The sequence below is a fragment of the Oncorhynchus nerka genome, linkage group LG18, assembly GCF_034236695.1.
Source record: "Oncorhynchus nerka isolate Pitt River linkage group LG18, Oner_Uvic_2.0, whole genome shotgun sequence".
NCBI lineage: Eukaryota > Metazoa > Chordata > Actinopteri > Salmoniformes > Salmonidae > Oncorhynchus > Oncorhynchus nerka.
This window is the reverse complement of record NC_088413.1, coordinates 32,395,378-32,411,336: the sequence shown is the minus strand read 5'-3', so window position 1 is coordinate 32,411,336 and position 15,959 is coordinate 32,395,378. Positions and strand designations below refer to the sequence as shown.

The 15,959-nt window shown below is 42.7% G+C and overlaps 1 protein-coding gene across 1 annotated transcript in view; it reads left to right on the top strand.

Annotated features, from left to right (window-relative positions):
- The first annotated feature begins 2,903 nt into the window (after window positions 1-2,903).
- Window positions 2,904-15,959, top strand: part of LOC115145746 (uncharacterized) — a 29,915-nt gene continuing 16,859 nt past the window's right edge. The window contains exons 1-3 of the mRNA XM_065004013.1: window positions 2,904-3,427; window positions 11,473-11,603; window positions 11,814-11,978. Coding sequence (XP_064860085.1) covers window positions 3,154-3,427; window positions 11,473-11,603; window positions 11,814-11,978 — 570 coding nt within the window. The 5' untranslated portion in view covers window positions 2,904-3,153. The remainder of the gene's footprint in view (window positions 3,428-11,472; window positions 11,604-11,813; window positions 11,979-15,959) is intronic.

The window sequence follows — 15,959 nt, the reverse complement described above, 5'->3', positions numbered from 1 at the left end:
TGGACTTCAAGCATTCACCATGAGAGGTACCTAGCCTATAGCACAGCACACAATCCCAACAATGGCTAGCGGTCAAGGAGGGAGCTCAATGACTAACCACCTGAAGTTGGTTGCTCCCGCTTCTACCTCTGGTGTCATTCACAACATGGAGAGGCCCTTCAAGTGTAAACTGTGTTAAAATATCTTCTCCTTCCTGAGTAACCTTATCAGACATGGGAGTGTCCACAAGGGGAAGAAATTGTATCAGTGTGGCTTGAGATATAAAAATATATATTTCATTAAACTAGGCAAGTCAGTTAAGAACCTATTATAATAACGGCCTAACCCGGATGATGCTGGGCCAATTGTGCTCCACCCTATGGGACTCCCAATCATGGCCAGTTGTGATACAGCCTGGAATCGAACCTGGGTCAGTTGTGACGCCTCTAGCGCTGAGATGCAGTGCCTTGGAGCGCTGCGCCACTCGGGAGCCCAAAATCTGGGGTGGGGTCAATTAAAAATAAAGGCAGTCAATTCAGAGAGTAAACTTAAATAACAATTGGGGGGGGAAAATTTATATTTTCAATTACTCCTCAAACTAATAGAAGATAATTTTTTCCCATGTTTTAATTTTAAATTAAAATCACTTCCTGGATTAACTGCCTTCAATTCAAATTGACCCCAGTCCTGCTTGAGATGTACGCAGATGATGTCTGAGAACTATTCATTTGCGGAAATATTAGATATCATGTGAAGTGTCCTGGGGTGTGTTTTTGGGGTAAGCTCACCTTTTATTGAAGTGTAACATATTTCCCCTCTGAGTTTGGTTTTGCCTATGTTCTATTAACCTCTCTAGGGTACGTGGGATGGTAGCGTCCCACCTCGTCAACAGCCAGTGAAACTGCAGGGCGCCAAATTCAAAACAACAGAAATCCCTTAAACATACATGTATTTTACACCATGTTAAAGATACACTTGTTGTAAATCCAGCCACAGTGTCTGATTTCAAAAAGCCTTTACGACGAAAGTAAAACCAAACGATTATGTTAGGTCAGAGCCAAGTCACAGAAAAACACAGCCATTTTTCCAGCCAAAGAGAGGAGTCACAAAAATCAGAAATATAGATACAATTAATCACTAACCTTTGATGATCTTCATCAGATGACACTCATGGGACTTCATGTTACACAAATGTAAATGTAATACATGTATGTTTTGTTCGGTAAAGTTCATTTTTCTATCCAAATATCTGAGTTTACATTGGCGCGTTATGTTCAGTAGTTCCAAAACATCTGGTGAATTTGCAGAGAGCCACATCAATTTACAGAAATACTTATAATAAACATTGCTAAAAGACACAAGTGTTATGAATGGAATTTTAGATCCACTTCTCCTTAATGCAACCGCTGTGTCAGATTTCAAAAAAACTTTACGGAAAAAGCACACTATGCAATAATCTGAGTACGGCGCTTAGAGACCAAAACAACCCAAACAGTTATCCGCCATGTTGTGTAGTCAACAGAAGTCCGTAGGAACATGTCAAACGAAGTTTAGAATCAATCTTTAGGATGTTTTTAACATAACTCTTCAATAATGTTCCAACCGGAGAATTCCTTTGTCTGTAGAATTGCAATGGAACAGAGCTAACTATCACGTGAACGCGAGACTAAGCTCGTGGCTCTCTGGCAGACCTCGGACTCATTCCCCTCTCATTCGCCCCCACTTCACAGTAGAAGCATCAAACAAGGTTCTAAAGACTGTTGACATCTAGTGGAAGCCTTAGGAAGTGCAATATTATCCCATAGACAATGTGTATTCGATAGGCCAAGAGTTGAAAAGCTACAAACCTCAGATTTCCCACTTCCTGGTTGGATTTTTTCTCATGTTTTTGCCTGCCATATGAGTTATGTTATACTCACAGGCATCATTCAAACAGTTTTAGAAACTTCAGAGTGTTTTCTATCAAAATCTTGACAATTGACGTTAAAGGTAAAAAATACAATTTTCATTAAAAAAACGTACTTCAAGAAATTATAAAATATTTTGACAACCCTTTTTATAAGCTTTTAATTTATATCAAACTCAACCGTTAATATTTTCTAATGATGAAGACATGGATGTCCCATGGTGGGGGAAGCAAAATGCGTCAACTTTGAGCATCTCTATCTCCTGAATGTTCTGGCATTCAGGTACAAAAAGTCACTTTCTGACCACTTGGGCAAATACGTAGGTAAATTTCATTCAAATCAAAATGTTTAAGAGGGTAATAGAGCTAGCCAGCATGTATTCCTAAAAATCGGAGATGAGTTACCTCTGGTTCGTTCAGCCATTCCTATGGGGGAAATTATTTTATTTTTTGGATAAACGGTGAAAATAAGGTCTGAGGTAAATGACAGGTTTAGGGGATATTTTATGTTATGTTCTATGATATATCATAGCATGACCTTTATGAATTATGAAGCCTTTATGTGATTGTTTTGATTACGTAAATGCTTCAGAATTCCCCCAAAGTTATGTTAGCTGATGAATCAGATCTCTTAAGCCTCAAGACAGCTCTGATCTGGAAAGATACTGATGAATAGGAGATGTGTAATGTAACAAGTATACAAAGAACAGCGCGCATACGATTTTCTTTTTTCTTTTTAAAATTATTTTATTAACAAATATCAACAAACAAAAGAGGAATAGTCACATGCAAACAAGCATACATACAAACTATTTACATTGCAAATATAAACAAACAAATAATATTCATTAATAATACAAGTTTTAATTGCCTTTTTAACCAACCAAAATAATTTTATTCTCAAACCAGTTACGAAAAAAAAGACACTTATACGATTTTAAAATATCTTTGTTGTTCCATGTAAAGTATCTGTGAGGGGGAAAGCGCGCAAACGCTTTTCCTTTAGCCACACCCGGTTTGAGCTAACGTTACATCCTTTCACCTCAGTGTAAACGGAAGTAAACAGTGACCAAGATCATTTCCACGTTACAGTTATTTGTTATTTATACTTTCTGTTGACACGATGGAACTCTAAATATGACTCGTTTAACTGCACAGCATCACATACTTAACCCGTGCAGTCTTTATTTCGCGTTAGAGACAGGACTTGGTTACAGGACTTGATAGGTGTTATCTAGGTAACGCTAGCTGCTAAGGGTTAGCTAACAATGGCTAACTGTATGGTTTTTCACACTCAGATAGCCTCCATCATGGAGGTGCTAGCGAATGCAGCCGTGTCAGAGATCTGTAAACTCGTAGACGACGACTATGCAGTGTTTCGTTTGGAAATAACTCAAAGCCAGAAAGAAAACAGGGCATTACGGAGGAAACTACTGGAAATGAAGGTGGCACGGGAGCGCGCAGAGAGGGCAATGCGAGAGCGCGTCCTCGCCAGTTCCAGAAGTGTCAAGATCCTCGACCGATACAGAGGAATGGCAAGAGGTACATTTTGCAGAATAGTCCAGGCGAAATGAAAATTATGTTCACTGTTTCATAAAGCATATAATTTGCAACACTTGTACAAATTGTGGCCCTGAACATTTCAATACTATCCATCTGCAGCCCTGCGGTATAACCTGCGTCTAAAACTAGTCTGTCAACAAAATCAATACTATCGCCATCTACTTGTAGGGATTAAGGATGATTTTCCTTCCCCCCTCAATTCGTATTTTATTACAATAGATGTAGAAAACACATTCATCAAAAAAAACACACGATTAACTCTGGATACAATCGCGTTTGATCACAAACATGTATATTTATGCAATACATTTTCCAAAATGGATGAAAAGAAAACTACAATGATATGTACGTCCAAAATAATCAGTTTTGAGCTACTGAAAATAATTACAAAAACATGTCATAGAATAGCGAACACTTTAAAATGAACTCAGTGGAAACGTATCTGAATTCTTGATAAATGGAGGAGGACGTTCAATCATGTAGGTAGTTAAGAACAGTGATATGATATGACATAACAATTTTAGCAATTTTATTTATCTTGCGGTGTTGAAAATTATGTTCATATGAGAAAAAGTTTGAAACCAGTTTCTGCATATGATGATAACAGGTTATAGCTACAAACATGCCAGTCTGGTGGTTTTAAAGGCTCGAGGTAGGGCTGAAATGTTAAGTGAGGTTTTCCCTTCAGCCTCACTAAAACAGAATCAAACTCATCAGAAAACAGTCACATACTGACAACGTATCAGGCTCCTTAACGCAATGTCAAACATACCACACTTTTCTATTCAAAAAATCTTACAGTATGAATATGTATAGGTTAACCCTAACGTCCATTTGTTAAAATACACTCTAGTCTTTTTCATCAAAAAGATATGATACATGACAGAGATGTTAGAATCCCTCTTCTCTTTTCTTCCCTCGCTCTATCCGCCCTCCTGCCTGCCAAACCGTGAGTCATTACTACTACCATTCACAGCAAAGATGATTCCTGCTATTCAATCAGTCAGGGACGTTGAGAACAAAAGGACAAACTAAAGAGCTCTCGAACGATGAGCCGTGGAGAAAGGAGACAGGGCAGAGATGAGTTTCGCTTCTGAAGACACCGCTGCACTGCGTTCCGGCCTGGCTGGCTATGCACTGCGTTCCGGCGTGGCTGGCTATGCACTGCGTTCCGGCCTGGCTGGCTATGCACTGCGTTCCGGCCTGGCTGGCTAGTCGTCCTGAGCAAAAATGGCCTACCCTGCTCCTTCAGTCGCCTCCTGCTATGCGGAACCAATCTACTTGAGGATTTTGTGGTGGGGTAGAGGGTGAGGGAGGAGGTGAACGCGTGGATGTCGTCGATGAGCGTTGTGTTGGCCAGCATGGGCGATGAGGGCAGGAAGGTCAGCTGGACACTTCTCTGTAGGATAAAGTGGAGGTCTTAGGGTCCTTGCTCCTCTTACCCCTCTGCAGGGCTGGGGTTGGGGCCACAGCTGCTCTGCCTGGTTGTTCTCCTCTCCAAAGCCTTCCACCTGACAGAAAGGGAGAGAGTGAAAGAGAGACACACACATACTTAAACAGGACATGGAGATTTCAATCTTAAATGTGACAATCTGGTGCACTGAATTCAACAGACAATTTGAAGTTATTTCAAGTCTTAATGATTTACCAGCCATGCTCCTTGTGTAGATTCATAATCACAATAGGAGGATAGTGTCCACATGAAGCACAAGAGAAGTTGCATATGCTGTCACAAAGGGCCTTTAAGTGAAGGTTTAACATGGAGACCGGTGTCTGCCCACGTGAAAAAATACTACAGTTTACTGTACAGTACATAGTATAGACTTCTGTAGTAAACTTTAGAATACACACAGTAGTATCCCTCGATCATGTGTATTACTTACTATAAAATATTGTCGTATACTGTAGAATACTATAGTAAATGCTACAGTATTATTCACAAAAAAACTATAGTAAATCCAACATTAATGTCCAAAAACACTACACTTAAAAAATAAAAATAAAAACATAGTAAATACAACAGTATTTAATTTGCATATACCCTACCCATTCCCCTCCCCATATCCCAATCTGCCGCTCATAAGTGAGAAACCTACAGTGGGGCAAAAAAGTATTTAGTCAGCCACCAATTGTGCAAGTTCTCCCACTTAAAAAGATGAGAGGCCTGTAATTTTCATCATAGGTACACTTCAACTATGACAGACAAAAGGAGGGGGAAAAAATCCAGAAAATCACATTGAAGGATTTTTTATGAATTTATTTGCAAATTATGGTGGAAAATAAGTATTTGGTCACCTACAAACAAGCAAGATTTCTGGCTCTCACAGACCTGTAACTTCTTCTTTAAGAGGCTCCTCTGTCCTCCACTCGTTACCTGTATTAATGGCACCTGTTTGAACTTGTTATCAGTATAAAAGACACCTGTCCACAACCTCAAACAGTCACACTCTAAACTCTGCTATGGCCAAGACCAAAGAGCTGTCAAAGGACACCAGAAACAAAATTGTAGACCTGCACCAGGCTGGGAAGACTGAATCTGCAATAGGTAAGCAGCTTGGTTTGTAGAAATCAACTGTGGGAGCAATTATTAGGAAATGGAAGACATACAAGACCACTGATAATCTCCCTTGATCTGGGGCTCCACGCAAGATCTCACCCCGTGGGGTCAAAATGATCACAAGAACGGTGAGCAAAAATCCCAGAACCACACGAGGGGACCTAGTGAATGACCTTCAGAGAGCTGGGACCAAAGTAACAAAGCCTACCATCAGTAACACACTATGCCGCCAGGGACTCAAATCCTGCAGTGCCAGACGTGTCCCCCTGCTTAAGCCAGTACATGTCCAGGCCCGTCTGAAGTTTGCTAGAGAGCATTTGGATGATCCAGAAGAAGATTGGGAGAATATCATATGGTCAGATGAAACCAAAATATAACTTTTTGGTGAAACCACAACTCATTGTGTTTGGAGGACAAAGAATGCTGAGTTGCATCCAAAGAACACCATACCTACTGTGAAGCATGGGGTGGAAACATCATGCTTTGGCGCTGTTTTTCTGCAAAGGGACCAGGACGACTGATCCGTGTAAAGGAAAGAATGAATGGGGCCATGTATCGTGAGATTTTGAGTGAAAACCTTCCTCCATCAGCAAGGGCATTGAAGATGAAACGTGGCTGGGTCTTTCAGCATGACAATGATCCCAAACACACCGCCTGGGCAACGAAGGAGTGGCTTCGTAAGAAGCATTTCAAGGTCCTGGAGTGGCCTAGCCAGTCTCCAGATCTCAACCCCATAGAAAATCTTTGGAGGGAGTTGAAAGTCTGTGTTGCCCAGCAACAGCCGCAAACATCATTGCTCTAGAGGAGATCTGCATGGAGGAATGGGCCAAAATACAAGCAACAGTGTGGGAAAAACTTGTGAAGACTTACAGAAAACGTTTGACCTCTGTCATTGCCAACAAAGGGTATATAACAAAGTATTGAGAATAACTTTTGTTATAAATACTTATTTTCCACCATAATTTGCAAATAAATTCATAAAAAATCCTACAATGTGATTTTCTCGCTTTTTTTCTAATTTTGTCTGTCATAGTTGAAGTGTACCTATGATGAAAATTACAGGCCTCTCTCATCGTTTTAAGTGGGAGAACTTGCACAATTGATGGCTGACTAAATACTTTTTTGCCCCACTGTACATGCCAAATATAGAACATAGTGTTCCATGAAGGTTATAGAAAAGAGCTCCTACTCTTTCTTTTATCTGTTCAGACACCAATCCTACCTACAGGTCTGGAAAATTAGCTCTTTTAGCATTTCTCCAGCAGGTTTCCTCAAGGTTTCCTCATGTCAAAGATAATAAAAACAAAAACACTACAGTAAATACTACAGTATACAACAATCCGCAAAAACACTTACGATAGTATATACTACAGTTTTCTTTCACTAAAGTATTTATGCAAGACTTAACAGTAAATACTACAGTATTCACTGTTGTGTTTTTGCAGACTTCAGTACACAAAAACACTAGTATTAGAGCATAGTATAATATAGTCTCTTTTTTTTATTAGGGAAGCGAGAGATACTTCACATTGTTCCAATTTTCCAGACGGTCAATGACTGCAGAATGGGTCTAAATGATAGTAATCAGAAAATAATAGTGTAGGGGAAAAGTACATCAATAAATAACCTCATAGCCATGTTCACAGTTGGTTGCAAAAACAAAAACACGTTCATATTAACATGTAGTGACTGTTCAAATAAAAAGACTGATAAGTCATCACCGGAAGTAGCCTCTTCAATAAGAGACACACATGAGGACGAAGCAGAACACTGTCATTGAAGTTGTGTAACCAATGTTTGTACTCTGAAACCACACTCACAATAAGAAGTGGTTGGTTCAAAGACAAAAATATAATGTTTGAATTTAGGCAGACGGGCTGTGGTCTCAACAGACAAAACAGACTGAGCCATAGCCAGACATAGGAGCTTTAGGCACTCAGACATCTTGTCTCCACTCCATTTATTTCCTAACATCTTCCCTCATGTTTTCTCTTTCCGCTGTAGATGTACAATAGTCCACTAACTATTTGAAAGAAAATAACACTTGATCGTTGTGCTAGTTCATGGTTAGACTGGCATTGAGGTGACTCGCAGTACGCTTCATACGCCTCCTCCTTTCTCTGTTTGTGAAAAAGCACACCTAAACCGTGCATTGTTTTGACAACAGCAAATACTCAATTTGCCTTTGCTGGATCCAGGAACTGGCTGGGCAGGTTTGTAGTTGAGGTGACATCCCCATGGTGAACACCTGAGTGCTTACTTAATACGTGCTTGGATAGCTTTTTCCTGTTTTCTTTCATGTTACATTTGGGGCGTACTACCGTTTGCCAGTTTTTATATGACACATACCCACCGGGAGATTATTTGATGTCCCAGCCTCTCCCCTGTTGTGTGACCCGGTGTGTGGTGTCCCAGCCTCTCCCCCGTTGTGTGACCCGGTGTGTGGTGTCCCAGCCTCTCCCCCGGTGGATGTTGTCCCAGCCTCTCCCCCGGTGGATGTTGTCCCAGCCTCTCCCCCGGTGGATGTTGTCCCAGCCTCTCCCCCGGTGGATGTTGTCCCAGCCTCTCCCCCGGTGGGTGGTGTCCCAGCCTCTCCCCCGGTGGATGTTGTCCCAGCCTCTCCCCCGGTGGATGTTGTCCCAGCCTCTCCCCCGGTGGGTGGTGTCCCAGCCTCTCCCCCGGTGGATGTTGTCCCAGCCTCTCCCCCGGTGGGTGTTGTCCCAGCCTCTCCCCCGGTGGATGTTGTCCCAGCCTCTCCCCCGGTGGGTGGTGTCCCAGCCTCTCCCCCGGTGGGTGGTGTCCCAGCCTCTCCCCCGGTGGATGTTGTCCCAGCCTCTCCCCCGGTGGGTGGTGTCCCAGCCTCTCCCCCGGTGGGTGTTGTCCCAGCCTCTCCCCCAGTGGGTGGTGTCCCAGCCTCTCCCCCGGTGGATGTTGTCCCAGCCTCTCCCCCGGTGGGTGGTGTCCCAGCCTCTCCCCCGGTGGATGTTGTTCCAGCCTCTCCCCCGGTGGGTGTTGTCCCAGCCTCTCCCCCGGTGGGTGTTGTCCCAGCCTCTCCCCCAGTGGGTGGTGTCCCAGTCTCTCCCCCGGTGGGGAGATGGAGGAACTGATTCTTATTCAAAAACAAAGTCGCAAAAACAATGGAAGTGAGCCTGCACCCACAAAACCAAGGTTGCACCTGTCGATGCAACATCCTGTGGGAACAAACACAAAATGCAGAATACATTAACTCCAGATCAAAATGAATGAACACTAGTGACAAATATTATTGACCAACTTTTATATTGAATTGCTCTACCGAGGTGAGCATTTAAATGCAGGTTTAGTTTGCTTCAGTCGGTGGCCATAGGGATTGTAGAGGCCCACAGAGGACAGTGATACAGCTTGGAGCACCGTGTGCATTTCTGCACCGGGGGTGGCTGCGTCCCTTCCTGCACACTGTGATTTGACAACAAAAAAACTAGAGTTATCGAGGACATTGCTAGCTAGAACAACAACAATATGAATGAGGATGTACTTTCTGAGGACTAAGGATACAATGGAGGTTGGAACGAAAATATACTCCAGAACTTTCTAAGTGCCCTAGTGGTAAATTGAACGTCACCAAGTCAGCCTTCTTCCATCTGAAAAACATCTTACGACTCAGACCCTCTCTCACTGAGCCCACTGCTGAAACCCTCATTCACACGTTTGTTTTATCACGCCTGGACTACTGCAGCGCCATTCACTACGGACTCCCCAGCAAAACACTGGACAGACTTCAACATGTAAATAAAATGAAGCTGCGTGAGTCTTCACACACACCAGCCCTTGAGACCCCATCACCCCACCCTCATCGAACTCCACTGGCTCCCAGTTCAATACAGGATCATCTTCAAATTGCTCATGCTCACCTACAAAGCACTCAATGGACTGGCGCCCACATACCTTACTGACCTCCTGCACCCCTTCACTCCCACCTGTTCACTGCGCTCCTCTGACACCGGCCTCCTCCACCTCCCTCGCACCAGGCTCCGCTCCACGGGAGACCTGGCTTTTAGCACTGCAGCTCCCCAACTCTGGAACTCCCTCTCCATGTCAACCTCACGATCCATACACATATTCAGGTCCACACGAACACACTTCTTCACACAGGCTTACCTGGATTCTCTGTAGTCTTGAGCTTTTATCTGTCCTTCGAGTTCACGTCCCTGGTTAGTCTGTCGTCATGTTTAGTGTTCTCCCTGGTTATTCTGTCGTCATGTTTAGTGTTCTCCCTGGTTAGTCTGTCGTCATGTTTAGTGTTCTCCCTGGTTAGTCTGTCGTCATGTTTAGTGTTCTCCCTGGTTAGTCTGTCATCATGTTTATTGTGCTTTTATATACTGTATTTAATATAGAATTTTTTTGTTTTTTATCCTGTTGACTTTGGGTGTCGTGAAAATAAGTCTAATAATAATAATACTTTTTTTTAAATGATCATTATCATTGTGGGAGATTTTCTGATTTTCTGTTCCTCTCTAACTGAACATCTCAAAATGAGCTTGATTTGATGTTATCTTGACTGGGAGTTTGATCATAAAGTGCTCCAAAATGGAAATGTTCTCTTCTGAAATATAATTTGAGGAGTGGTAGTTGACCCATACGTGCCCATGAAATCACCAGGTTCCTGGGTCCAGACCAATCAAAGGCCTTTGTGTCCCATGAATTTACACAAAGTTACAGGGTTTACACAGTCCACCATTATATAATAATCGGAAATCTTTATGATCCAAAAATGCCGATTACCAATTGTTATGAAAACTTGAAATCGGCCATTCCGATTAATCGGTGGACATCTAGTGCATGGCATCATTGTCATCCTTGACCATCAAAACATAGGTGTAGACATCACCTTTTCTGTGTTAATGTTTGTTTCAGAAGATAACGCAAAATAGATTATTCGGTTATGGCGGAATGTAAAATGGCCAGCAAGAGGCATTTTTGTTATGCCTCCATATCAGAAAATGTAAAGGGAGCCAAATTGTACAAGTGTACCAAGTTTTATGCTTTTATGAAAAAGTTAAGTTGTCACCTAAAACTAAAACATATCGCCTGGACTAGAAGGCAGAGGCTGCGGGGCCTGTTGCCCTGTTCTCCTCTGCGCGTGATTTTTGATGTGTTAACCACATATATGGTTAACCAGAATTGGGTCTTGGTCAATTTTTGGATAGTATGCAATAATTCACCCGATTACTTAGCAATCTTGCACAAAGACACTATATCATATTCAAATCAGATTCGTTATTTAACGAAATTCCTATTATTTACTCATAGAAAACAATGTGACGCATGGAACATAATAAATGAATCAATAAATAGTATATCAAGAAGTTATGAGAAGTGTTACCTTACATCCTTGTCAATTGTAGACAGTGTCTATATTGTACAAAATACCATTGAGCATTGACAGTAATTAACCTAACCACCTCTTGTCCCCCAATCACTCTCTCAGGTGAAGGACATCCCACTGGAGGCCATAGCAGCTTTATGAAGCCAGCGGAACACAATACATGGAGAGTTGACCAACCAATCACTGTTGATGAGGAGAGTGGAACCTCAACCCAGCACGTTATTGTGATAGAGGTTCGTGTAATAGTGCTGCATAAAGAAATAAACGTTTTACTTTGTAAATCAAATGTGGCCAGTTTACTTCAGAAAGGCTTCCTCAGCTATTCACTTGCTTACATGAACATCCTTATTTATCTGCCATAGGGGAGCTTGTGAGGCTTCCCTACGACATTGTTATCCAATTCAACTAGTTACCGGCAACAACCTCCTCTCTTCTTGTGTCAGGCTGCAGATGCAGAGGTTATAGGTTCTGGGGTCAAGCAGGAGAGGTCTGTAGGAGAGGAGGACCCACGTCACTGCAGAGACATCCAAACTGGAGCGCCCCCTGAAGCCACGAAGGACCTCGCTGCCGCTGTGCCCCATCCCAGGACCCGACGAAGCATCACGGAGGTCAGTGGAACGCCGAACGACGTCCTCAAGTCAGAGACCGACACCGAGACTTTAACTGTAACACAAAGGCTCTTACATACAAGATCTGACCACAGATCAGACCCAGAGAGACTGGTGCTGGGGAATCTGGGCTGTCCTCCTGCTCCTGGCTCAGAGTATTTACCTGTATTTCACCAGAGCCAGAAGACTGTTCATTCCCATGGAGATGGTGATACGTTAAACACCGGAGGTGATGATCCGTCTTGTTCTTACGTTACAAAGATGGACCCTGGCAACATATCCTTGGGTTTAGAGACACAGACTGATCTGTCCAGAGGGGACTGGAACCGGTACAGTAGTAGTGTATACTCTGAAGGGTGCCTAGATAAGAAAGGGGAGTGTCTAGTTGTAGATGAGGTGACTGTGAAAGTGGAGGACGACACTCCTCTGACATGGAATGCTGACAAGACTCACTTAGGAGAAGGACACTCGCAAGGCAACACCAGAGACTTCTTAGACTACAGTGAAAGCTTAACGACAAATCTAAATGTTGTGACCCACTCCCCTTTACACTCTTTCAGGGATCGCGACCCAGTGTCCAAGTCGATGGCTCCTTCCGATTTACAAGGCTGTGTCCTTTTCGATCCGGTATTGAACTCAAACGACAGGGCTAGAGCCCAGGCTCAGGGAGGGGGAGCCACATCAGGCAATAGTAAAGAAAAATCGTTCCTCTGCATGTTCTGTAACAAAGGCTTCAGCTGCCCCCAGAACGTGGCGATCCACCAGAGGGTCCACACGGGGGAGAAACCCTACAGCTGTACCCAGTGTCACATGCGCTTTGCCCAGGCTGGAACCCTGAAGAGGCACCAGAGGGTCCACACAGGGGTGAAACCCTTCAGCTGTACCCAGTGTCATATGCGCTTCGCCCAGGCTGGTGACCTGAAGAGGCACGAGAGGGTCCACACAGGAGAAAAGCCATTCGCCTGTAATCACTGCGGAAAGAGGTTCTCTGAGAGGAGATATCTCAGGATACACCTGCAAAAAAACAATTTCCACTCTTTAACATAGAAAGTAACCATTCCACTTGATAGCTTCTGACGTTTAGATCCTACATTAAAGGAACACTCAGAGAGATGACATAGATGCAAAAAGTAAACCACAGCAGTGGGTCAATTTCTACAACAACTACGAGCGTTGAAGTGCAAGGCCCAGACATTGTTGGATATACAGTAATTTCAGAAATAATTCACACCCCTTGATTGTTTTCCACATTTTGTTGTGTTACAGTCTGATTTTTTGTTGTTGCTGAAATTGACATTTTGTGTGTCACCCATAATGTCAAAGTGGAATGATGTTTTTAGACATTTTTACAAATGAATAAAAAATTCAAAGCTGAAAGATCAAATCACATTTTATTGGTCACATACACATGGTTAGCAGATGTTAATGCGAGTGTAGCGAAATGCTTGTGCTCCTAGTTCCGAAGATGAGCGATGACTGAGCGGCAGAGGCAAGATGTAATAGATGGTATAAAATACAGTATATACTTATGAGATGAGTAATGTAAGATATGTAAACATTATTAGTGGCAAGTGATCAATTTATTAAAGTGCCCAATGACTTTCAGTCTGTATGTAGGCAGCAGCCTCTCTGTGTTAGTGATGACTGTTTAACAGTCTGATGGCCTTGAGATATAAGCTGTTTTTCAGTCTCTCGGTTCCAGCTTTGATGCACCTGTACTGACCTGACCTTCTGGATGGTAGCGAGTTGAACAGGCAGTGGCTTGGGTGGTTTTTGTCCTTGATCTTTTTGGCCTTCCTGTGACATCGGGTGCTGTAGGTGTCCTGGAGGGCAGGTAGTTTGCCCCCGGTGATGCGTTGTGCAGACCGCTCCACCCTCTGGAGAGCTTTACGGTTCTGGGCGGTGCAGTTGCTGTACCAGGCGGTAATACCACCACACTGTCTGTGTAGTTGGACCATTTCAGTTTGTCAAGGTAAAATTCTGTCGTTCGGCCCCTGAACAAGGCAATTGACCCACCGTTCCTAGGCCGTCATTGAAAATAAGAATGTGTTCTTAACTGACTTGCCTAGTTAAATAAAGTTGTACATTTTTTTTTTTTTTTTTTAAGGCTAAATCGGCGTCCAAAAATACCGATTTTCGATTGTTATGAAAACTTGAAATCGGCCCTAATTAATCACCCATTCCGATTAATCGGTCGACCTCTACTTTAAACAGTTAGAGTTGAATGGCTGTGATAGGAGAAAACTGAGGATGGATCAACAACATTGTAGTTATTCCACAAGACTAACCTAACCTAATTGACAGAGTGAAAAGAAGGAAGCCTGTACAGAATAAAATATTCCAAACATGCATTCTGTTTGCAATATGGCACAACTAGTAAAACTGAAAAAAATGTGGCAAAGAAATTGTCTTGAATATGTTTGGGGCAAACACATCACTGAGTACCACTCTTCATATTTTCAAGCATGGTGGTGGCCGCGAAATGTTATGGGTATACTTGTCGTCGGCAAGGACTAGTGAGGTTTTTTTAGGATAACATTTAAAGGAATTAGAGCTAAGCACAGGCAAAATCCTAGAAGAAAACCTGGTTGTTTTGTTTTCCAACAGACACTGGGAGAATAATTCACCTTTCAGCAGGACAATAACCTTAAACACAATGCCAAATATACATGGGTTGCTAACCAAGACGACATTGAATGTTCCCAAGTGGCCTAGTTACAGTTTTGACTTAAATCGTCTTGAAAATCTATGGTAAGACTTGAAAATGGCTTTCTAGCAATGATCAACAGCCAACTTCACAGAGCTTGAACAATTGTTTAAAAGAATCATGTGCAAATATTGTACAATCCAGGTGTGCAAAGCTTTTCGAGATTTACCCAGAAAGACTCACAGCTGTAATCGATGCAACAGGTGATTCTAACATGTATTGTCCCAGAAGTGTGAATGCTTATGTAAAGGAGACATTTTCAATGCATTTGCTAAATTTTCTAAAACATGTTTTCACTTTGTCATTGTGGGGTATTGTGTGTAGATGAGTGAGGGGAAACATCTATTTAATCCATTTTGAATTCAGGCTGTAACACAACAAAATGTGGAATAAGTCAAGGTCCATGAATACTTTCTGAAGGCCCTGTATAAGGCATATACAGTATAAGCCTATAAAGTCTGTTACATAGTGTTTGTACTGTGTAGGCAAGTGTTTGCCAACTCCAGTCCTCAAATCCCCTAACAGTACACATTTTCATTGTAGCCACAGACAAGCACACCTCATTCAACTCAGAGGGCTTGATGATTAGTTGACCAGTTGAATCAGGTGTGCTTGTCCAGTGCTACAATAAAAATGTGTACTGTTGGTGGTACTTGAGGACTGGAGTTGGGAAACACTGGTGTAGGCTATATGATGTTCAAACATGCCTAGTACATTACTTCCATTCAACTGCAGAATACAATTCCCTGGGCACTTTTAATGAGAAAATTAATACACTTTACCAAGTTAACAGAAAGATTACCGACCATTTCGAATCCCACCGTATATTCTCCGCTATGCAATCTGGTTTCAGAGCTGGTCATGGGTGCTAAATGATATCATAAACGCCATCGATAAGAGACATTTTTGTGCGGCCGTATTCATCGACCTGGCCAAGGCTTTCGACTGTCAATCACCACATTCTTATTGGCAGACTCAACAGCCTTGATTTCTCAAATGATTGCCTCGCCTGGTTCACCAACTACTTCTCTGATAGAGTTCAGTATGTCAAATCGGAGGGCCTGTTGTCCGGGCCTCTGGCAGTCTCTATAGGGGTGCCACAGGGTTTAATTTTCGGGCCGACTCTCTTCTCTGTTTACATCAATGATGTCGCTCCTGCTGCTGGTGATTCTCTGATCCACCTCTATGCAGACGACACCATTCTGTATACCTCTGGCCCTTCTTTGGACACTGTGTTAACTAACCTCCAGACGAGCTTCAATGCCATACAACTC